This window comes from Physeter macrocephalus, chromosome 20 (assembly GCF_002837175.3).
Source record: "Physeter macrocephalus isolate SW-GA chromosome 20, ASM283717v5, whole genome shotgun sequence".
Taxonomy (NCBI): domain Eukaryota; kingdom Metazoa; phylum Chordata; class Mammalia; order Artiodactyla; family Physeteridae; genus Physeter; species Physeter macrocephalus.
Genome location: NC_041233.1, coordinates 99,720,219 through 99,744,516, shown reverse-complemented (window position 1 = coordinate 99,744,516; position 24,298 = coordinate 99,720,219). Strand labels below are relative to the sequence as shown.

The 24,298-nt window shown below is 37.4% G+C and overlaps 1 protein-coding gene across 13 annotated transcripts in view; it reads left to right on the top strand.

The window, feature by feature from the left end:
• DLC1 (DLC1 Rho GTPase activating protein) overlaps positions 1–24,298 on the top strand; it is a 415,897-nt gene that overhangs the window by 9,135 nt on the left and 382,464 nt on the right. For 12 of the 13 annotated variants that reach the window (XM_028481729.2, XM_028481727.2, XM_028481728.2 and 9 more), the window contains one exon: positions 2,793–3,938. In XM_028481729.2, the coding sequence (XP_028337530.1) occupies positions 2,916–3,938 (1,023 nt within the window). In that variant the 5' untranslated portion in view covers positions 2,793–2,915. The remainder of the gene's footprint in view (positions 1–2,792; positions 3,939–24,298) is intronic. The other variant, XM_028481730.2, reaches the window with a different exon arrangement.

Below are 24,298 nucleotides of genomic sequence, written 5' to 3'. Positions count from 1 at the left end.
AATGTGGGCATTTCACAAATATTTTCCAGAATCATTACATAATTAGAGGTACATAGAGTTTCTTGTAATATTAATACAGTGGTGTTCGAACACATTGCATTTAAGAAGTGAAAAATCCCCATGGAAATTCACTTCATAAAATCAACACCCTGGAATGACTTACACTTTTCCAGATCCTTCATCCAAATCCTCAGCAGCTGAGCTCATTCTGAATGAAACTGCATAAAAGTGATTACAAGAAAAAGTAGTAGAAGTTTGCAAAATAAGTAGTCGGTAATTAGAAATATAATTTTGAACAAGGCAGCCTGGTGAGAAGGCTCAAAGGGAAAGTGAGGTCTTTTACAAAGACTTCTAAATCTTACAGGACAGATTCTAGTCAATTCAGATGACTTAGAAAATGGGGCCGATATACTCCGATGTGATGGACAATATAATATATTTTAATTAGTACGGTGTTCAGCCTTTAGACCCTGAAGGCAGGTTTTAACTATAAATCTTTCAATCAGAATTAAAATAGGAAGTATGAATAAGAAAGTTTGTTGAGATAAAGTTTTTAAAACAATCTGTCAGACCACAGGATATGGAATGAACATTCAAACTGTAGTGATGATGGTCATATGAGAGTTAGGAAATTTTATGTCTTCAAAATAAAGACACTATAAATTCACAGGAATGATTTGGAAATGTCCAAAGAACGTAGATTAGAAATTAGGACAGAAGGAGTTAATGTTGTGTCAAATCTATCTAATTTATAATCTCTCTTTGCAGCTAGATTGTCTCAGAACTTGTTGAACTGTCTTCCTTTGATGTTATAAAAATACTTACCTACTTGCCAAGGTTGAGTGCAGTAAGCTAATTAATATTATGGTAAGGACTTAAAGGCAAAAATTTTATGTAATCTGTTCCCCAAGGGGTTAATAAAACTCTTTCTCCTTCTTCATCAGAGAAAGAAAATCAGAATTGTCTCAACTTAAATGTAAATGTGGCTTAGGAACGACACTAATACCACTTGGCATTTCTTAAGTTAGCCTGCTCTTTCTACACTGGATAAAAATAAAGAAAAGAAAGCATCTAAAACAGAACCGCCCTATTACAACCCAAATTTGCCCATGAAAGCAGAAATTTTCTGGCCTGCATCTATGCGTTTTTTCCACTTTCCGTAGCCTCCCACACTGTAATGACTTATGCATGGAATTCAGGGACTTTATATTTTCTTATGAATGCCAACATGGAAAATGTGAATGCTGACCATTTTCAAAGATACTCACAGACCCTTAAAGAAACGGAATAGTATCCAGAATGATATTTGGTCAGTCTGGGATACCAAAATTCTAGTACATTCCTGGTCTTTACAATATGGGAATATTTACCTTTCTGGCATGTGCTTAGTCAGAATAGCTTGCGATTTTTGGTGGGGAGTCAGAGTCCTTTTCAATAGACTGAAGTGACCCAAAACCAGCACTTCGGTTAATCTTGTTTATGATTGAAATCAATAAGCCAATCCATGTTATGTGCTGACAGTTCTTGTGTGGTGTAAAAACTGGAAGTGTCTGCTCTTGAATAAGATTTTTCTCTTACAGTCCAGTCATTAGGTTTCATTATGGGACAACATTTGCATTAGTCATTTTTATAAGGTTGAGTTTACATTGGTATAATTTGTTGCCTTTAACTAAGGCTTTGAATAATTTAAGGCAAAAAGGATGGATACCTGGAATGTGTTTATATTCTGACCTTATCTTATGTCTGGTTTTCTTGTTTACTTAAAAATTTATGGCCAAATGCTAACAGCAGTATACAAACTAAACTCCTTAGAAGCCAAAGAGAATGAGACTGAAATTTCTGAAGAATTATTTCAGTTGTCTTATCATGCTCACATCTTCTTTTTGGGTCACCCGAATTCCTGCCTGAAGAGTTTAGATTTTATATCTACTAAAGATGTGTGGAGAGAAGAGGTGGCAGTAGAATCGCATTCCATGGATGAAGTTTGTTGGCTCTCTAAGCCTGGGTCTTAGAACCGGGGCCTACTTTGAATCCAGGCTTACCTCCTAGATGTATGACCTTGGGCAAGTTATTTAATTTCTCTAAGCTTCAATAGTACTAGCTTGCTAGCGGGTCGTAGCAGCAATGAGATGCATGTAAATGTATTTATCCTAAGGCGTTTTAAGTGGTGTGTGTTATGCTTTCTTATGCATGAATTATGTGTTAATATGAGCTAAACTGGATTACTCCATGTTTCTTAGTCACTCCCTGGAGTAAATGCATTCTGGTAGTTTGGGATCTGTATTAGCTCTTTCACACACTAATACATTACACATGCTGTCTCTATAGCTCAAGTTTTGCAGGAACAGTTCCCTGGTGGCCTTCAGTGCAATTCAAACCAAACAGCCAATAGATTTCTGTAACGATTTGTGTCCACAAAAGTAAATCAGGAAAGCATCTAAGCTAGAGCAACTAGTTTCTTCCAGTGAATTTTATTAAGTATAGCAATCCAAATATTTTCCTAATGGAATTTTAAATATTCAATATGTATATCTTTATTCGTTAATAGATAAATCAATTCAGCTGCATTTAAAAGTATTGTTAATGATTTTTGACCAGAAATATTGAATGTGAAATTGTCTTCTACTATTAGGCTGCTTCTTAAAGAGATAACCTTATTAAGGCTATTAAATAGAAGCTTTATACAATCTCTTAATCTTTCATAGCACAGCTTAAGTGCTCTCTTTTCCAAGATATATTTTTACTTTAGAACTATATCCTGAACTATGTATATTTCTTTAATTTTTTAATAGGTGGTGCAATGACAAAACTTACTCTCTTCTTCAATCAGTGAATTTGAAGTCATCTTTCATCGTTTCATCTCCTTTAGTCTCATATGGAATGTATCCCTCTATCTGTTGTTAAACTACGATGACATGTCTGTAGCTATCAGAAAGAGAAGCTGGGAAGAACATGTGACCCAATGGATGGGACAGCCTTTTAATTCTGATGATTGTAACACAGCATGTCATCATGGACTAGTAGCTGACAGCTTGCAGGCAAGTATGGAAAAAGATGCAACTCTAAATGTGGACCGCAAAGAAAGGTGTGTTTCACTACCAGACTGCTGTCATGGCTCAGAGCTGAGAGATATTCCTGGGAGGCCAATGGGTCACATTTCAAAGGAGGTGGATGAAGATGACAGCCATGAAGGTGAAGATCAGTTTCTTTCTCTGGAGGCCAGCACGGAAACACTAGTGCATGTTTCTGATGAGGATACTGATTCTGATCTATATCTTACAGATGATAAACAGATTTTAACTACTCAAGGGCCTAAAACGTCAGACCAACATAGCATCAAAGGAGCAGGCTCCTTAGTAAAGACGCTGCCCATCATGGAAAGTAACGAAGGTTCTTATGACTCCTGGGGAATGTCTGGTGGAGCTGATTTAGTGCTGGTAGAGGAAAAGGGGGACAGAAAAGTTGTTGACATGGTGAGTAAAAGCCTGGAGCTTTGTAAGGATATAAGCCTAAGTGAAATAAGAGATGCATCCCAAATGAATGCATGTGATTCTTTGAATGTGAAAGATATTGTGCCGGAAAAGCAATTGCTTAATTCTGCTGTAATTGCTCAGCATCGAAGGAAACCCGACTTCCCTAAAGATGAACATGAAAGAAACACCTGCAGTGCAGTACAAGATGAGTTCTTGGCTATTCCTTGTACAGACAGAGGACTGCCACTATTAAAAACAGATTCTGGAAGCTGCCTTCTGCAGCCTCCTTCCTCCCCTAGTGGAATGTCAGCTGAAAATGGCCTGGAGAAGAGTGGTTTCTCAGAACATCAAAACAGAAGTCTTCCAAAGGTCAACTCAGGAGATGGCATGCAGTGTTTACACATAAAGGAGACTCTGGCCACCCATGAACCCACAGATAACCAAGTCAGACTTCGTAAAAGAAAGGTAAGACACATGCACCTATTATCTGGCTTTTGGAATTTTGTAAATATCCTTGTTTCTGTCACTTATTATTTTGCTAGAGTTAAAAAGATATGTGGACATTTCTTTTGCTCAGTAGTGTACCTGTATGACTCAAAGAGCATCTTCTTGGGGAAATCATCAAAATATGTAAAAATTAAAACAGGATAACCTATCCATTTCACTAATAATATTTATAATGGTTCATGAACATTCTATTTTGGAATTGTGTTGAAGACAGAACTGGTTTCACTTTCTTTGGCTGGAATTAAATAGCCACCAGATAGTTCAAAGCCTATCTGAAGAGTGCTCTCTAATTTTTAGAAAGAATGTCATGATAATTTTTAATTAAAATTGTTTATGTCAGCCTGCTTCTTTTTCCCTTTAAAAAGTATATTTTATTATAATAAAAGTGGTATAAATCACGTATTTTAAATGAGCCCTTTGCATATACCAAGGCAACAGTACCCCCTCCCCCAAAATATGCTAATGCTATTTTAAACGATACCCTGGCACATTTGCTATCCATAGCTATATGAACTGTTTTTTAAACTCTTGACCAAAAAGGACGAATAACTGAAGTAGATTTTTATGCTGAGGCACCTTTGAGTAATCCTGTAGATGCCATGATCCCCCAAGAAGTTCCCAAGTGAGAGACACAAGGATTGGAAGGAACTACATGGATCATGATTTAGTTAGAGAACTCTTGACCAAAGTTTGCCACACCTTTAGGATTTCCCCAACCTTCTTCCCACATTGTAGTACTCTATAATCCTGATGTAAATACAAGTAAAATTTCTTCTGTAAATCCAACATGCCCATTAGCATCAAAAAAACCCTGCAGATTGGACGCTTCAGTGCAACATCCTTGCCCTTCTCTTGCTATAATACTAATCCATAATTCCTATTCTCCTAAGACAAAACTAAGGTTCTTAGTTCTGTTCAACTGGGGCTATCTACAATGAGAAAAAAAAAAATCTTCAACTCTCTTTCGGTGAAGAAACCTGGTTTCCATAAACTGTAGTTTTGCTAACAAACTAGATCAGTAACGTGTCATAAGTTAAAGTGAAGTCAAAGACTTTACAGCAAAGATCAATGTGCTCAAACTACCTGCCAACAGAGCTTTCTGTGCTTCTGGCGAACTCTTCCTTCCTTACATAAATTGTATTAAAAAGTTAATGCTGCATAATGTTGTTATGATTGGACTGCTCAGGTCGCTTTTTCAGAAATGTCCATATAGTCTATCAAATCTGTTGGAGGGAATGTAATAATGACGTAAGAAAGTATTAACTGACCTATGACATAGCTTCCCTAAAATAAGACAGACCCTGCCCAACTGCCGACAGAAACATTAAGCATTCCAGAAACATATGCTCACCACTTGGACATTTATATCAATACTGAGAATGCTGGAAAGAATTTGCTCTTGGACATGTCACTATAGCATAGTTGCATTACAAGAGCCATAATTATATCTCATTTACAAGTTCTAACTTAAATATTCTATTTTAAGCATTTCATCATTCTAAAGTGTTGTGGTATTGTCTGGTGGAGTATTTGTTTTGACTCTACAACTCATTTGGGATGCTTTGTAATAAACAGATTAAATGCAAAGTTTCAGGTTTGGAATTTACTCTGGGGAAGTATGATTATGGGAGAAGCCTCTAGAAGCAAAATGTGTAGGAATTTTTGTTCTATCTGATGTTGAATGAGTGCTGAAATACCTTCAAGTTGTGCACTAACCATTTTAGAACTTTACCAAAAGAAAAAACAAAATAAATTCATAAAAATATATGTACAAAGATGTTCATCACTGTATTATGTGTTAAAAAGATACAATCCAAATTTCCATCAATAAAGGATGTATAATGATTGTTTAATCTATAGTTTGGAATGCTATGCAGCCATGAAAAAGATGGAGTGAGATCCATGTGCTCTAACTGAACGGTGCTCATGATATAGGATATGTAGAAAAAGACAGTGACATACCAATATTTGTAGCACATCCCAACCTTATATGATGAAATGTGTGGATACAGATACAGATCGAAATATAGATGGGTTATAAACCTCTCTAGATGACTAAATAAGAATATGCAAAATTCTAGATAAATAGGCACAAAATTGTTGACAGCAATTACTTTGAGAGAATGGAAGTAAAAGGATAGAAGCAGGGGATTTTTCAATTTTTAGCCTATATAATTTTTATAAAAGGTGATAGTATTCTGGGTGAAATGCATACAATGAACAGAACTACAAAAACAAAATAATATTCGATATATAAACTATTTGAAGCATTTTCTGCATGGCACAAAACAACCCTTTATCTATATAGTTATTATGATTATTATTACTCTTATGAAATGAAAACAAATATGAAGTTTTTCAAAATATCAACAAAAGTTTCAATCAACTACTCCAATTCTAATGCCAGTACAACTAGTTTAAAACAGATAAACCTTTTGGAGAGACACATGGTCTTTTAAACTATTTGTCCACCACTGTGACAGCTTTGAGATTAAGAGCTTAGAAAGGTGAAATAGAATATAAGCTAATAAAATTTTAGTTACGGAAATTTAATCAGCTCATTATCTGATATGAGTGAACCAAATCCTTCATAGAATTTATGAACATGAATTTTTTGTGAGAGGGAGTCAGGATAAAATCAGGTTCTAAAACTTGAAAAAAAAAAAAGAAAGCAAAAACACAGTTTATAAGGGTAATACTCAGAATGCACTGAACTACTACTCCAGAGATATCATTGTACCTTAGATACAAATTATCATTCCTTCAAACCTATAAATATTGGCAGGCATTTGTTGCTCAGCATGACATATTTTTTCTTGTTTTCCAATGATATTTCTGGCCATTAAGGATATAGCCACACATACTTATTAGGTGTGTCAATTGGAGATGACTGCGTTTGTAGTATGTGTAAATATTGACCTTTAAGCTAATAATTTCCTTAAATATGATGAAATATATCATTAAATTGGAGCCACTGAAATCAAAGGGAAACCAAATAAATCATGAGCAGACATCAGTAAATGAGGCAGGAAGATCGTGTGGCGTATGACCAGCGCTTATAGGGCATGGGTGGGTCTTTGGGGGTAAGGCAGCTGGTTAAGAGCAATTCTCAGAGACAAATTCCAAAGAAATGTGGAGGAGGGAGACAGTCTAAGAAGTGGTCTCTTCAAACCAAATGAGATGTGAAGATGGAAAATATGTAGGGAAAGACTTGAGGTTAGACTCTTTTTTAAAGAACTAGTGTATTTGTTCTTGATGGTGGTTTACTAATTAAAGAGAGTCGAAAATTCAGTCTTCCCTAGAGACTATTTAAATCGTTCCCAAACTTTTGAATAGCCATAATAGTTGTATAAATATATAAAATATTTTTATTGGCTTTCATAAAGCATTTTCCATATTACCAAGCAAAATAAACACAAAAGATAATATAAAAATGATTTGAGCTTTGAAGACACCTAATTCCACATTTGAACAAAACCTCACATTCCAGCAGCCAACGAAACTGCATCATTTATGCTACAGATTTGACTGCTGTCACAGAAAACCAGTATAAAAGTGGCTTGACTAACATCTTTCTCTCACACGTATATAATTGGGTATAGGTAGTTCTGGAACAATATATAGGCCTTATGTTTTCAATACCTTAGCCCCTCTTATCCAACTGCTCTGCCACCTCGAGCCTTTATCCACATTCAAATCAGTAAGAAGAGGAAAGGGTGCAGGAATGGCCACACCCCTGGGTAAAGGCAAGACCCAGAAAGAGTACACTTCTTTTTTTTTTCTCATATTTCATGTGTTAGTTGTATGGCGACACCTAGCAATAAGGGCTGAGAAATGGAGTCTGCATCCTGGGCAAGGTGTCTGCTGAAAATTCTATTATCAAAGAAGAAAGAGAAAATATTTATCGAAGGATAACTCATAACATGAATATGTTGAGGAACAATACCTAACATAAATATATTCCAGTATATCATGGCATGCTGTGAATGAAATAAACAGGCTGTGTATGTGTTCTGTGGTATCTGTATAAATCCTTGACGCTTTAACTTCACACTGCAGAATACCTTTCCATGTTAGGAAACTATTTTATGTGTGGAAGTGATGTGGATCAAATGCTATACTCTTTCTTATGGAAAAATTGCTCAGAACCAAAATATTATACTGTATATACTGTAGTTTATCTGTGGACAAATGTAATACATCGATTAGCAATGATTGAAAAAAATCAAACATTATCTCCTTACCCTATCTTTAAAATATGTATGTATTTGATAAAAGCACACCTATACCTGAAAAGACTTTCTCATTTCTTGCTATAACCTTCCTGATCCTTTCTATCTCCTGAATGCCTATATGGGGGCTTTGTAGCATGAGAAAGCTAACATTGACCAATGGGTGGCATAAAGAACATAGTAAATTATGCAGAAGATGGAATGGACCAAGATAGGAGGTCAGCTAGAAAAATATTAAAGGGAAGGGAAAAATTGTCTAAGAAATAAAAACCTAAAAGATGGTTAAGCTGTGGCCCCAACATTGAATGAAAGCAAGGACTAGTGGAAGAATTAGAGTTTGTTAATAAGCCTAGTATCAGTTGACAAAGAGAGAAGGGATGGGAAACAGAGTAAAGTATACACAGCTCTGCAGATAGATTCATAATGACAGTATGATTTTACATGAAGGTCACACTGGTTTTAAAGACACGGGCTTATTGAGCACATTGTATTGTTTTTAAACCTTTTTTCCCTAGTTCTAACATTAGGGCTGGCAGAGAAAAGTTGTTACCGGGTGGAAAGTCAATGTGTAGATGGATAACATCAGGTCTTCTCAGCCATATTTTCAACTGGATTTGTGTCCCAGGTAAAGCTGGTACCTTTGTGAGTAGCTCATTTTGTGTGTTAAGCCACAGAAAACCATCAGATTTTTTCATGCTATTTAAACTGGGTTTTTGGCTCATAAACAACTAGAAAGCCAAAAATATATATTGCAGGTATTTGGGGCTCAAATATTTTGCCTCATAGCAAACATAATGCCCCTAAATCCAGCCAGAAATGCAAAAACATTTAATTATTTGATACAGGACAACACTAGATAGACTGTCTGGTAAAATTAATCAGTAATTAATACTGAGCATCTTCAATATCCCAGGTCCTGTTCTGTGGACGTGGTACACCACCATGAGCCAGATGGTAGAGTTCCTTACATTGTGAAGCATATAATCCCTGAAACACTGCTGAAGTCCCCAAATAAGGCTTCTGTTTGACTCACACATAAGGCCAGCACTGAGGCAGGAAGCATTAGTGAGAGAGAAGGGGAGTGAGGGCACAGGAGGAGTAGGGTCGGGGAGAAGAAGGAAAACAGGAAGAGAGAGAGAGAGACAGAGAGGGACAGAGAGAGAGAAGGATGGGCTAACGTAGGGTACCAAGGGAAGCACCGGTCAGTTGCAAGAAAAAGCAATGATACAATTCCTTGACAAAAAGTGGATTTGTAGGAGGCTAGAATCAGATTCTATCTCAACATGATGCAGTTATGGTTATCACCAGCACAGTTTGAACAAGGAGACAAGTAACATGATTTTGACTTCCGCAATTACAGAGCAGGTGGAGACAAATAATATTTCCTGCCATTTCACAGGAGGAACTCTGCCGACGAGAGCCAGCCCTCGTGGGCTGTGTCTCCACCAGGCTGAAGGTGAAGACCGGATAAGCTCATATTTCAGGATCCTCAAATGTCTTCACCTTGGAGGGACTTTCCCCAGTTTCCTCAGCCAAGTTAGTTGCTTGATTCTCTACCCCCACAGAGGACTTATTCCTATCAGAATGTTTACTGCAAATACATCTGATCCCACCATTGCTAACGAAAATGTCAGCTCATTTGGGGAGAGTTTTATGTCTGTAGCAATTTAATTTTGTGTCTATAGCATCCATCTCAGAGCTTAGAACCCTGTTCATAAGTGTTTAAATGAATGAATAGCCATGTCATGGTAAAGGATTTACTTTCAGAAGACAATATCAGGAGTCAAGAATCCAAGTCATAAGGATACAGAAGAAATGAAGTCATAAAACCAAAATCAGTGATCAGTTATCCATGATCTCCTCTCTGTTCTCCCTGCTATTTCCATGCTAAAATAGGGCATGAGGGGACAAGAGGAAGGAAAGAATTATGTAAAATCTGGGTCTCTGAGGCAACCTTCAAATTTGAGATGATTATTACCCTTTGCCACAAAACAATTAATTGTCACTACATAGTTATATAGCAATCTGAGTGGTAAACGTTATTTAGAAACTACTCAGCTGTCTCCTGAAAGGAGTGGACAAGGGTGAGTGTAAGGGGAAAATATTAGAATATCCGCCGTTCACAGTTATTTGTAATTTATCCTTTAATTTTATATATATTTTATAAGACATATGATATATTAAATGAAAGTATATGTTATAATTTATAAGTAAATAGCATACACGTCCTCCCTGAAAAGTACATAATCAAAAATGTTGGGAGGCCACTGGTTTAGAAAATCTCTAGTTTTTCTGGTTAATGTCATTGTGAGGACATTGGGAGTAGAAGAGAGATGACAGGAATAACAGAGTAAGAAATTAAAAGACAAATGAATAAGGGACAGAGAGGGACTTTTGGTCAGAGAGTGCCAGACAAGAGTAAATTTATTTTTAATTTCTGTTGTGACCACATAAAGTAGGGAGATTTGATGCTAGATGCCTTTAAGGCAGAAAAATATACTGTGAATGAGAACAATTAGATTTGAAACGTTTCTTCTTCCAGATATTTTTTTTTTAAAGTAGTTATGATGTGTGATGGGCCTCTGATCCAAGCAGTGACTTGGACCAAAACTGCAAATTTACATTATTAGTAACAAGATCATTAATAAGTTCACATTAACCCAGCATCAGCTTTTGTTGGAGCAAGAATTAATACACTTTGATGATGTTATTTTAAATAATTAATGGGTTTAATCAGAGCCAATTGCACATTAGAGGCTATCGTAATAGTGAAACTGATTCAGTTTCTTCCTGATGGATTTCTGTTACTATAAACCAGGACCAACTAATTAATCTTTTAATACCAACAAAACTAGCATAGGTTTTGGCTGCCTCCCTCGAAGAAATGCCAGTATCCACAACAGTGGGGATAACTAGCAAAACCTACAACACAGAGCCCTGCCTCTGTTATCTGGGCACTAAGCACAATGGTGCCAGTGGAATCTGTTCATTTTCTGGCTCGTGTTCTTAGAAGTAAAGTACTTATCCCTGCTGCCAACAAGATCTCTATTCCACAGATAATTTTCTGTCAAGAAAATTATAGCGGTACTTTAGAGATAACCTCACAATTTTCAAAGGAAATACAAGCAAATAGGAAAGACCACTTTTATTCTTTTTTCAGTTCTATTTCTATGTTGGCATAGGAATAAAACTAGTGATTAATGAACCTCTTCCATTTTGGGTTCTGTTTTGAGCCAGTAAAACTTCAAAAGCATATACTGCTTTTCATATATATTGAAAGCTAACCCAGAGGTTTTTTTTTTTTAAGTTGAAATAGCATCATTATTTAGTCTAGGAAATGAATAGCTTTGGTCTGAGCTTGATTTTCTAACCAAGAAATCAAGCTGTGATGAGGAGGCGCATCATCTAAATTGAGGGGTGTTATTTAATTTGTGGGCACTTTATATGTCCCTGAAAAATGGAGACAACAGTCCCTATATCACAAGGTGGTTAGGGTTATTAAATGAGATATAAAATATTGTTCAGCACTACATAACACAACCACTAGAACAATCCATTACTTAACCAAAATTTAAGGTGAGGATCTGACTTCAGTTATTTGATAAATAACTGAAGAATTGCAGAATTAGATCTGGGAATAGGTTAAGTGCTAGTGGAATCTATAGTCACAGTATATATAGTCAACCAGGGTATAGTAGCTCCTTTTTTTTTTTTTTTTAAACACCTTTTTCTCTCTATACACACAGCGATCCTTGTTTATATAGAGTTTATGGGTATTCTTTTTTTTTTTTTTTTTTTTGCAGTGGGCGGGCCTCTCACTGCTGTGGCCTCTTCCATTGCGGAGCACAGGCTCCGGATGCGCAGGCCCAGAGGCCATGGCTCACGGGCCCAGCCGCTCCGCGGCACGTGGGATCCTCCCGGACCGGGGCACGAACCCATATCCCCTGCATCGGCAGGCGGACTCTCAACCACTAGCGCCACCAGGGAAGCCCCTAGGAGCTACTTTAGTTGGAGATTCCTCCAATGCTTCACAGTCCATGGTAAATCTCCACAGCTTCTACACTGTGGTGCTATACATAGAACAAAGTAATTAAGCCGATGGACTCTAAAAGCAAACTGCTTCCCTCACTCATAGCTTTGTAATCACGTAGGTTACTGACTGTCTCTGTGCCTTGGTTTTTTCACCTGTATAATGGGATGCTTCATTTTGTTCTTGGAAAGATTAAATAAGTTCATATGTATAAAGTAGTTAGAACAGTGCCTGACACATAGTAAACACCATGTGACTTCAGCTATTAGTAGTAGGAGTTGTTGTTTTCTGTTTGTTTGTTTCTTTTACTAAATTGCTCTAGTTACAGATCTAAGAATAAGCTGAACTGTCTGGGAATAATTGTGGAAAAAGACTGACAACATTTGAGAGAGAATTTAGAAAGTAAGTCAACCCACATGTACATCTTTGCTATCTAATTATCATTATAGAATAGCGTCTGGAATATGCATTCATTAACTAAATAAATATTAAGTACCTTCTGTTCCCCCCATGCACTTTGCCATGTATGGTGTAGAATTTGAATAAGAATCATGTATGCATCCTTACCTGAAGGAGCGTACACATTAGTAGGGGCAATGTAACCGAGATAACAAATAACAAAATAATCAGTTAAACTAACTTTAACAGCTATTACTATTAGAACCTAGTGTAATATTAGGTTTTGAACCACAAGTACAGAAACATCCTGGCTCAACCTAATCCAAGGTAGAAAGTATTAAGATCTGTGGAGCTAGAGCTTTAAAAGCTAGGGTAGGGACCTCATCCACACGAGGTCAGGGAAGGCTTCACCAGGGGGTGCCTGAGCTGAGCTTTGAAGAATGAAAACACTTTGCATTTGTGAGAATGAGAGAGAGAGATCTCTCTGTGCTTACTTTAACTGTTCTTGGGAAATACAATTTTATTTTTAAATACACAGACTTAAATCTTAGGGAATAAGTGAAATAAGCAAATACTTCCGAAAGGCCATTTTGTAAACAGACACTTTAAAAAAAAAGACTAAGGTGTTTTTTTTACAGAATATTTCATGGGGATATGAAAATCAAAAGAGGATGGATGGTACTTCATATGCCAGACTTTAGCTTTGGCAAAACAGCTTTCTGTTTTCAAACTTAGATTTTAGCTAAGTAATTTCTGGGCTCACTTTATCTTAAATAAATAAATACATAATCTAGGTTTCAATATACTAATGGGTTCTGAAAAAAATGCTAGCCATGTTCATTTGCTCCCCAGCTAGTGTTTGGTTAGCAGAAAAGTGAAATGAATTATGGAAATTTGCTTGATGACTAAAGCATCAACAAAATGGTTCGACTATAAATTAATGATGAGAAGAGAGAGTGATTCCCACTAACTTTCATACCCTCATAGATATGTAAGAATCATGTAGGGAATGCTACTAATTTTTTTATAATTAAGGACGACTGTCACAAAGTTATTTAAAAGCATAACTGCCTAAAAGCATGAAAAGTAACAGCAAGAGGATAATTCGTTTTTTGCTAAAAATTAAATCGCAGTTGTGATGTTTTGTATTCCACTCACATACTGGCCTTTGGAAATTGGAACTTTTCTTTAGAGTGCTTCAAAGAGGTACCCAAAGTTGATTCAGTCAAAATGTAACAGATGAGAAATGTGCTTTATAAATATCTGATAAAAGGTAAAGCTTCCATTTTCATTTTACTTGAGTATAAATCAAGAAATTCTTTAATAATATGAGCCCATAGGTTCTATGAGTAATGGGAATTCTCTGATGGATGACAAGGTCAGAGGACAGCATTCAACCACGATGCTGCCCACAGTGTTGCTACACGGCAGACTCTGCGTGGGAAAGACGAGTGCTCACGTTCAGTGTGCTGGGTAACAGCCTTCGTTTCTGACTTTATAATTTAAATAGCATTTAGATTAAATGTCTATGTATACTACAAAATCCACTTATGAATTTCTGAATGACTTAAACTTTTGCTTTAGAGAATTATGAAATATATGAAGCCCAAACCTATAGCAGGAAATCTAAAGATAAAATAAGTTCACTTAACAAAAATATTTTATAAATATACAAAATTAATAAAGAATACATGTATATGCATATAAATTAAGTTTCAGTATCTGCCATCGTCAAGCACAATCTGAGATGCGATATTTGGCTAACTGCAGTAAGTACAGTCTCTACTGAGACTTGGAATAGAGGACAAATCACACAGGACCTAAGTGGTCTGTATTGCAGGGAGGTTAGTAAGTCAGCTGATGGTGCTCTGCTCCCATGAGTGCAAAGGAAACCAGAAGCAGGCTCCGCCTCTGTGGTTAATATCACCTTTGAGGCCTGTGGACCATTTTCTCACACCCTTACCCCTCAAAGGCACAGGGAAATGGAGTTTGAGCCAATGCAGCCGACTAGAGCCTGCGTTAAGAAACAAACAGCTGAATTCTTGGTGCAGAGGAATTTCTTACAGTATGTATTTGCCATTGTGTAGATGGGACTTCAATGTGCAATCCATCCCTCGATAAACTCCCTTGCATTTTGTCTTCATTTTACTGTAAGATGGTCACATGACGTTGCATGTCCCGTCAGGTGTTCATTTACCCAACAAGCAAGATGTTGCTCAGTCGACTAGTCTGTTGTAGGCAGCATCCTATGGACAGATAAGGGATGAGAGATGGAGAATTTGCTTTTCATAGGTTCATGGAATGTTCCAGCAGGAAGAGACTTAAAACATTCTTGCATTTCACTTTAACTGGAATAATGTGTGTGTCTTGACAAGGCCAAGGAGCTGTAATTTAGAGTGTTAATAGTGGTATGTCCTGTTACCAATGCAAAGCTGCTGCCCCACGGGGAAGATGCTGACTTGCATATTATCATGGAAAAGCTATAATTTAAAAGTAATCAGAAAGAATTGGCCAACATCGAAATGTAACACAAACCTAATATTAAGGCTTCTTTGAACGATGAGAGGAAATGTTTTATCCTCCTATTTCAGACATTCGTCCACTTTGTGTGCAGGAAAAACAACAACAACAACACATCTTTGAGAATTTAACTACCATTTCAGGTATATGCTGACAAAAATATAAAATAAATTTTTAGAAGCTGAAAGTAGAGTCTAAAGTGAAGGTTTTCTCAGCTTCTCTTGCTCTCTAGTTTTATAATAAAAAATGGCTCTTTCCTGAGGCATGAATTTTCATTTAATTCAATTATTCTGTACTCTTTCCCTTGATCAACCTAGACTTTTATCATAAATATTATCTCTCTCCACTTAGAAGTTACAAAGTGCTTTCTCTCAGATGTCCACTGTGTTTGGGTTGAGGCATGATAAATTTTAAACAAGCTGAAAAGTATTTCAAACAATTTCCATACTGTGAGCAACCCTTAAGGAGGCCAGAGGAGAAAAGAAGCTAGCCAGCCATTTCAGCATCATCTTCATGCAAATTTTTCTTTTAAACATATCAGTAATCATGTAAAGCTCTAAATTTTTATGCTTAAAATTTCATTTGGACTAGAAACAAAAAGCGTGCAAAGTTGTACATTGGCCTGTCCTGGGCAACTTACAATGGAAATAAATCCATTTTTCCCATGCAATACCTTATAGTTATTGTAATCCTGAATTTCCAACCCTGACCGCCGAGAAAAGGTATGTTCTTGATAGAGCGTGAATGGGCAACAGTTGTATTGCTTACATGAAGCCAGTTGATTAGGAAATTTAATTTCTAACTTTCACATAAATCTTTTCATTTTTAAGGGGACCGCATTTACTCAGGAGATGTATTGATACATGAGTGAGTGAGTGATGCGTTTGAGTTGCTGCTCTGTGTGTGTGCTTCCAGCATTCCCTTCTAAAATCAGAGGACTGTGCTCTGCTCAGCTGGCGCTCCGGTTGTCGTGCGATCATCACAGCAAAAATTGGTGCACATAAAGTTGTTTGAAGCAGGGAAGAATGGGTGGGGATGGTATACGAGAACTGGGAGGGTACAGGCTCTAAGGGGGAAGGAACATTTTTAGGCTCCTCTTTGTTATCAATCTACATTGAAGTCATTTCAAATCTATGGTTTATGCTGAAAGACCAAAACAGAATATTGTGAATAATCAAAATAGCCACCCCATACTTTCCTACACAATATGGGGGCTTGTGGCAGAAAAAGTAAAAGTCAGTCCCTCCTAAGGAGGAAATAGTAGATGTGCGTGAGTGGAAGCCAGGACCCCCGCTACTGGAAGGGAGTATAAAGCAGCCACAAAGTCATGCTTAAAATACCAAGGAGGTGTAGCCAACACACTTCAGGTGAATCATAACCTTGCCTAGGGATGCTTGACGTTGTTGTTCTGCATTTCAAATCCATGGGAGTTAGACATGGCACGGTGTCTTGACGTTAGTGTTACCATTTCAACCACTTACCAATAAAACTCGATTCTGGAAGAACTAAATTAGCAAATATTTCCCGCCGAGGTTGCTGGCCACTTTTAGATGCCTGGGAACCTCTCTCCTGCAGGTCAATTATTGTACAAGCCCCGGTCGTGGTCAGCGGGCACCCAGGTGAGAGGAAGGAGACGGAACTGCTTATGTTCAGAGTGACACATTTACCTTCCCCCCCCCCTGCTGCTGCCTTGGTTCTTGCGGCGCAGAATTCCATTGCCACTTTGAGAACACCCTTCTGCATTCCTCACCTCTGCTTATGCAACTTTTTTTTTTTTCTTTTGCGGTTCGCGGGCCTCTCACTGTTGTGGTCTCTCCCGTTGCGGAGCACACGCTCCGGACGCGCGCAGGCTCAGCGGCCATGGCTCACGGGCCCAGCCGCTCCGCGGCACGTGGGATCTTCCCGGACCGGGGCACGAACCCGCGTCCCTTCCATCGGCAGGCGGACTCTCAACCACTGCGCCACCGGGGAAGCCCTCATGCAACTTCTTGAAACCAAAACAGTTAAACAGGTACAGACAGTTAAGAGTGAGTCACAAGCAGTACTCACCACTCAAACGTAGAGTCCCATCCTTTCACTTAGGAAGGAGTTTAAATTTACTTTGGGGCTTCCCTGGTGGCGCAGTGGTTGAGAATCCGCCTGGCGATGCAGGGGATATGGGTTCGTGCCCCGCCGGTCCGGGAAGATCCCACATGCCGCGGAGCGGCTGGGCCCGTGAGCCATGGCCGCCGAGCCTGCGCGTCCGGAGCCTGTGCTCCGCAACGGGAGAGGCCACAACAGTGAGAGGCCCGCGTACCACAAAAAAAAAAAAAAAAGAAAGAAATTTACTCTGAAGCAATGTGCATGAAGCTCTACGAACTACAGGAAATCAATCCATGCATCAAAGACATGTTTCAGAAATGCAAAATGTTTATTAAAAACTGCTGTTAGATGCATGTTGTTCCATGCCTATGTACCTGTGGACTAATCATAGTTCAAGAAAGTTCAGGTGAAAATTTAGAGATTTGGAATCCATCTTTATTTTGGGCACACTGGAGAAAAGCACCAGTGAGTTTAGCTGTAATGAGTAGTTGTTATGGAAATGATAATTCTACATCCTCAATATTTCTCATGCCGTTCCTTTTAATCTTCCCACAGTCTCTTGCTCAAATTACTGCTACATCATCCTAACTGGTTTCTTTGTCTCCAGTCCTAATCCCGATCAGTCAATTATCTATACTGCAGTTTAAATTATCCGTATACAGTGCAGTTCTGTCATACTCCTGCTCATAGCTTTAAAATTCCAATACGCTAGACGAGGTTTTTTCAAGGACAGTCACACTCTGGGCCCTGTTTGCCTACATAGTTTCACTCTGCTGTGCTTCTGCTTACCTTACATTTTATAGCCACATTCAACTTCTCCTAGTTACCTAAGCTCACCGTACTCTCTCTTACCCAGAAAGTTCTCTCCCCAGCCCACCTTCCTGTCCTCACCATTCTTCAGATTTTATCTTACATGTCACTTCACCCAAATAGTCTTCCCTGAACCCCTCAGACTGAACTGGGACCTCCTTCCAGGTGTTCTCCGTGTACTGTAACCCCCACGTACCCTTCCATCGTGCTTACCTCGCTGCGTTATCTGTTAGCTATTCCCTTCTTCATACTGCATTAGTTGAGTTGTGGCCCCCAGAAGGTATGTGTGTGTCCTACACCCTGGAACCTGTGAATGTGACTTACTTGGAAAAATGGTCTTTGCGGATGTGATTAAGTTAAGGATCTCAAGATAAGATCATCCTGGATTATGTGGATGAACCCCAAATCCAATGCCCAGTGTCTTTATAAGAGACAGAAGAGACACAGACCCAGAGGAGAAGCCATTTGAAGATGGAGGCAGAGATTGGAATGACTCAGGCCAACAGGCAAGGAACACCTGGAGCCACCAGAAGCTGGAAAAGGCAAGGAAGGACCCTCCCCGTAGAGCCTTCGGAAAGAGCACGGCTCTGCCAACACACTTGGACCTCTGGCCCCAGGAACTACGGGAGAAAAAATTTCTGTAGTTTTAAGGCACTGAGTTTGTGGTAATTTGTTACAGCATCCTCGGGAAACCAGAACACATATGTACACTTCAAACTAAATTCCTCGAAGGCAGGGACTAGGATACTCACAATTCATTCATTATTCTCTCCTCACGCCTAGCATATGCCTGGCATATAGCGTGCACTTATTAGACTTCTGTAGAATGGGTGATTGAGTGGAGACGAGCACGGTATTTCAAGCATTATCTTAGCGCACAGTAATAGTTAAAACTGCTCTTTTCACTGTCTTCTTGTTCCAATTAAATCACTTAATCACCTCACACTATATTTCCTTATCTTTAATGCTACCTGATAGCTCTTAGGAAACTGTAATGAAAAATAACTGTATAAACTATAGTAAATAATATGAGGACTTTTCTACATAAAATATGCCTAATTTTGTTTGAGAAATAGCATGCTTTCCACAAGTAATTATATGAAGTCAAAATTCCTGAATTAATTCCAAGCTTTAAATTGCCTCACTGTTTAACTCACAAAAAGGATGCTTTCAGTAAGATAACATTGGTTTATTAATCAACTGTCTTTTTATTATGTAAGTGATACATGCACATGGCCAAAATAAAGTATAAAATGAAAAATTAAATTTCCTGATTTAGTCTCATTTTTTCAAAGACTACAATCATTAACTGTTTCCAATTCTGGTTCATTACCTATATGACTATAAATACAAGCTTTTAGTTATAGTTATTAATTAATGACATTACACAGAGTTTATGGTGTCCATTTGTGAAAGATGAGGTATTTTATTTGTCTATTTAACAAATATTCTTTTGCAGTTATAACAAAGGACCTTAAACTATGTGCTTAAACAACAGAAATTTATTGTCACGGTTCTGAAAACTAGAAGTCTGAGCTCAAGGTGTCTGCAGAGTTAGTTCCTTCAGGTGACTGCTATGGAGAGTCTGCTGCCTGCCTCTCTCCTAGCTTCTGGTTGTTTGCTGGTCATCTTTAGTGCTGCTTGATTTGTATAAACACCTCATCTCTGCCTTTATGTTCTCATGGTGCTGTGTGTGTGTGTGTGTGTGTGTGTCCATATTTCCTCTTTTTATAAGGATACTTGTATTGGAGTGGAGGCTCACCCTCCTCCAGTATAACTTCATAGATTTTCAGCATATGAATTTGTAGGGTGAAGGGAGCCACAGTCCACCCATAACAACTGCTGATGTTATGCCAAGGACTGTTGATGTAATGGACTAGCTGACACATTTTCTATCACCAAAAACATAGATTTCAATAGAATTTAGCATTTTCATACTAGCTCAGAGCTTCTCCCCTGCACCTACTGAGTTTTATTATTTATGCTATTTATTTATTTATATCATTTTTATTTCATTATTTATGTATTTATGTTCTAGTATCTGCCTTCGTGAATATGCCTGCTAAATAAAATGCTTATTTCCTCTATTTGCTGATTTATCCATTTTTAAATAATACTTATTGTATTACCATTTCAAAAGTTTAGAAAATTAGTGCATATCCATCGGTCTGTCTGTTCTCCCCTACTCTGTCTTTTAATTTTTGTTAATAATATTATTTCTAGAGTTTCAAGACTTTAACATATATGTTCTCTCTTGTGACTCTAATTAATTGTTCCATGCTTCATCTATAGCTTAAGTATAAAAATTCAAAATCCATAAAAGGCTATATTATATGTAAATACTCACTCAAGAAAAAAACAGTGAAATTGGACCCACAGAGAAGCAGACATAACCTATATTATAAAAGGGGGATCACTCAGACATCAAGGTCTAATAGATTTTCTTTTAAATTTCTCCTACTTTGTTTCCATTTTCTATGTCACACAACTGTCTTGTATCTATGTTCTTAATTTTTATTTACTTTATGGTTGACATATCTCTTTGAAAAACTTCATCACATAGGGTACATATTTTTTAAGTTCTTTTACATCCGTAAGAATCATTATTTTGCCCACATTTTAATGAGTAAACAGGTTTAGAATTCTAGGCTTATTTGACGGCATTCCTCAACTTTCCTTTGACCCTGTATTTAAACTGTGAAGATCTACGTCACAGTGTTAACTTGTTTTTTGTTTTTGCTTTCAAGTCTCTGAATGTTTTCAAGATATCTTCTTTATCCTTGAAGATATAAAATTTATCAGGATGTAATCTCCCATTGTTTCTGTTGTTTCTGCCCAGAATTCCTACTAGATGTTTTCGAATAACCCATATCTAAGTCTCTTAACTTCCATCTCTTATTTGACATTTATTTTTATTTTTTGCTTTATTTATTTTTTGCTTTATTTACCAGATCAGCAGCTTGGTCTTCAGATGTATCCATTTTATTATTCACTATCCATTAAACTATTTATTGTTTAGGTTATATTTTTAACTTACATAGCTCTTTTCCTGTTTTAATTAAATCACCTAGTCAATAAACAGTTATTGAGCACTTACTATGTACAAAGCACTCTTCTGGATGTGAGGGATACAAAATAATATCTTCTCTCACAAGGACTTAGTTTCTAGTGTAAGGAAGCATAAAATAAACCAACTAAGGAGTGAGCTGAACAGATGAAGGAAAAGAATCGAAGAGTAGGAGCCTAGAAGCCATGTAAAGAAGCTGACTCTAAAAGAAGAGGGAAATCAAACTTTTTAAATGCTATGGGTTGATCAAGGAGAAATTTGGCATTGAACAACGTAAAGTCCATCGGCCAGCTTGTTCGTAGCAGTCTGGGTAGGAACAGATGCTTGCTTTCAGTGAGGTTGAGAGCAAAAGGGAGGACAGTAATTGAAGAAAGTGAGCAAAGCCAACTATTAAGTAATGATTCAATATTTGCTGTAAAAGAACGCGAAGAAAGAGGAGGATGTGGTGTCAAGAGAGATTTTTTTTAAAAAATTTTAATGGGAGATATTTGGACATCATATTTGGAAGCTGATAGAAATGACCCAGGAAACATCATTGATACAGGAGAGGAGGCCACTCTAGGAGTGATGTCCTTGAACTGTAACATATTCTCTTTGCTGGTAACATGTTCATGTTTTATAGATGCGACATTCTCTCAAATCTCTCTGAGAATACCAATTATGGAAACAATTTCATGTGAGGTTTTGAGGTTTTTAATGTGCTGTTGGTATTTCCTGAATTATTTCTTTTTGTGCAGTGGTCTGTTTCCCTGCTACTGATTTTTCTTAAAGATACAGTGATTTTAGTTAGCCTTTCCTAGTATGGCTAAGGAAAATTGGTTAGAATAGGTGGCCGGTATGATCTCTCTGTGATTCTTGTAGGAATATCACTTATGTGTGTCCACTTCTCGTGGGTCTACCTTATCCACATGCATACCAGCATGAAAAGGTACTACAATAAATTCCTTGCTATCTCCCTGGATCCATTTTTTTCTCTTATTCTAGCACATTTTACATAGTATAATCAGATTTAACCTTCCTAAGAAAACATCATCACCAGGTGATTTCCCTTCATTAAAACAAACAAATCTAATCCAATCTTGGTTTTTATCAGAAAAGATCATATCCCCCGGCTTGTATTTTAAAATCCTCTGTATTTAGTCCTTGTTAAAAGGTTAAGCCTATTCTCACTATTCTAATGAGTCCTATAGAAACACTACAGATCCATGCTCTTTGGCCACCATGGGCTCTTAGAGTCTCTTAGCAGTTACTCTATACACTTGCCTGCCTCACTCCAGCATTTACCACTTAAATGTTCCACACTCATTCCACTTTCTTTAAGTTCCCAAGGCTATTATCTTCCTCCCTCCATCCTGAAAATGTCTTCATTGAGGAAAGAAGTAAAATGAATGAAGGTTAATATTTTTTTTCATCTTGTTTGCGGACGAACCTAACAAATGCCCTCATTTGGTGGTACATATATGCTCACTGAGGGCAGAGAATATGTGTTTCCCCGGTGTAGCCTCAGTGACCAATGTGGGATAGTGAAAGATAGGAAGTTGTCTAGTGAATGTATGGATAGATGGATAGATGGGCTGGTGGACAAACGAATGAGTCTGTACTTCCCCATCCACAACTGACTACAGAACTGTCTCCAATTTCAGTAAGGCTGATGTAGGAGAAAAACACAGCTTCCCTTACTATGGAAGAAGGGGAAAGGAAATACTCACTATGCTGTCTTCTCATGTCCTTGACGCTGATGTTTTAATCTTTGATTTCACATACACGAAGGCGTGTATTCCACAATAAAATTATAATTGCATGAACATATAATTGTGTTAATTTACTCAATCATTAATTTATTCATTTAGCATTTTTTTACCATATAACATTGAGCATGTTTCTTAGTTGCCAGATAACCAAAGATGAATAAGTTACTGTCATTATCTTCAAGAGATTCAAAAAACTTGAAGGAAAATCATTTATAACTGCAGCTCTCATGGTACATGCTCCGTTAACACAGTGACTGTTCATCCTGGTTGGTCCAGCTGCTCTGGTTATGCTGCTGTCCCCACATCCTGCCTGCTTAGCTCCCACTTTCCCTCTGAAGTGTCCCATTTAGGTGACAGATTACTTATCTGACTTATGAACGAGCCATCCTAAAAAACACCGTGGCATGGATGTGTATGGAAAAATGAAAATATTCCTTGTCTCCTCCTCTAAATTTAAACTTCTTGGAGGCATAAGAAAATTCTGTTGAAATTATTAGACTATATTTGCTTATGTATTTAATTTTGCTAATATTTTGAAACCTCAATCCAATTGTTTAGACAGAGATTCAGCTGTGGATAACTGGTATAATGTTTAAAACCATCATAAAAATAAAGCTCTTAAAGCTGGATGTTCACAGAAAGCCAAGGAAGAACCAATATTCACAAAGCAGTAAATGATTTGCGAAGCAATTATGTTGCTGAAGTAATACTAAAATAATTTCTCATTTATTCTATTTAAAGTTCAAAAAGTATAAATGCTTATTGCTTTTAAATGGATACATTTCCACATCACAATTCACTCCTACAGCTTCTTTTGTTCCAAGAGGCAACCTACTCACTTTTCTGATTCCCTGGGAAATAATAAATGTACTGAGAACTGATTCTTGTAGAAGTTTCTCTGTCACCCATTTGTAATTCAGCGGACATCTGATTATGAAATAAAGACCCAAGCATGTGGGAATGACAGAAAAATACGGGGTTGAAGGAAATGATGAGAGTGTAAGTTCATTCTCTTTTTAGAGACCACATCATTTCACTCTTGCTAATTAGTTTTCCAAGATGACATCCTTGTCTCTTTCACATCACAAACTCAATTCTTAATCCCATATACCCAACACTTGTTGATCACTGACCTCAGTCCTTAGTATGTTCTTCTACGGATTTAAGGAGAAGCCTCAGGGTTTGTATTTCTTCCAATTTACCCTCAGGGCTGAAATACACCCAGGAGTCTCCCCATCTCTGGAAGAGATTTTGTGGTTACAGTTATGTCTTTCTTTTCATCATGAAACTAGTACTGTTTATAATCTTTATTTTCTATGGTTGCTATTCATAATAGAGTCTTTTATTCACTTTCATTCTTTAATTCACTAAGTATGTCCAAAAGTCTCCATGGCTTCTGGGCACATGCTAAGAATAACAGGAAATTC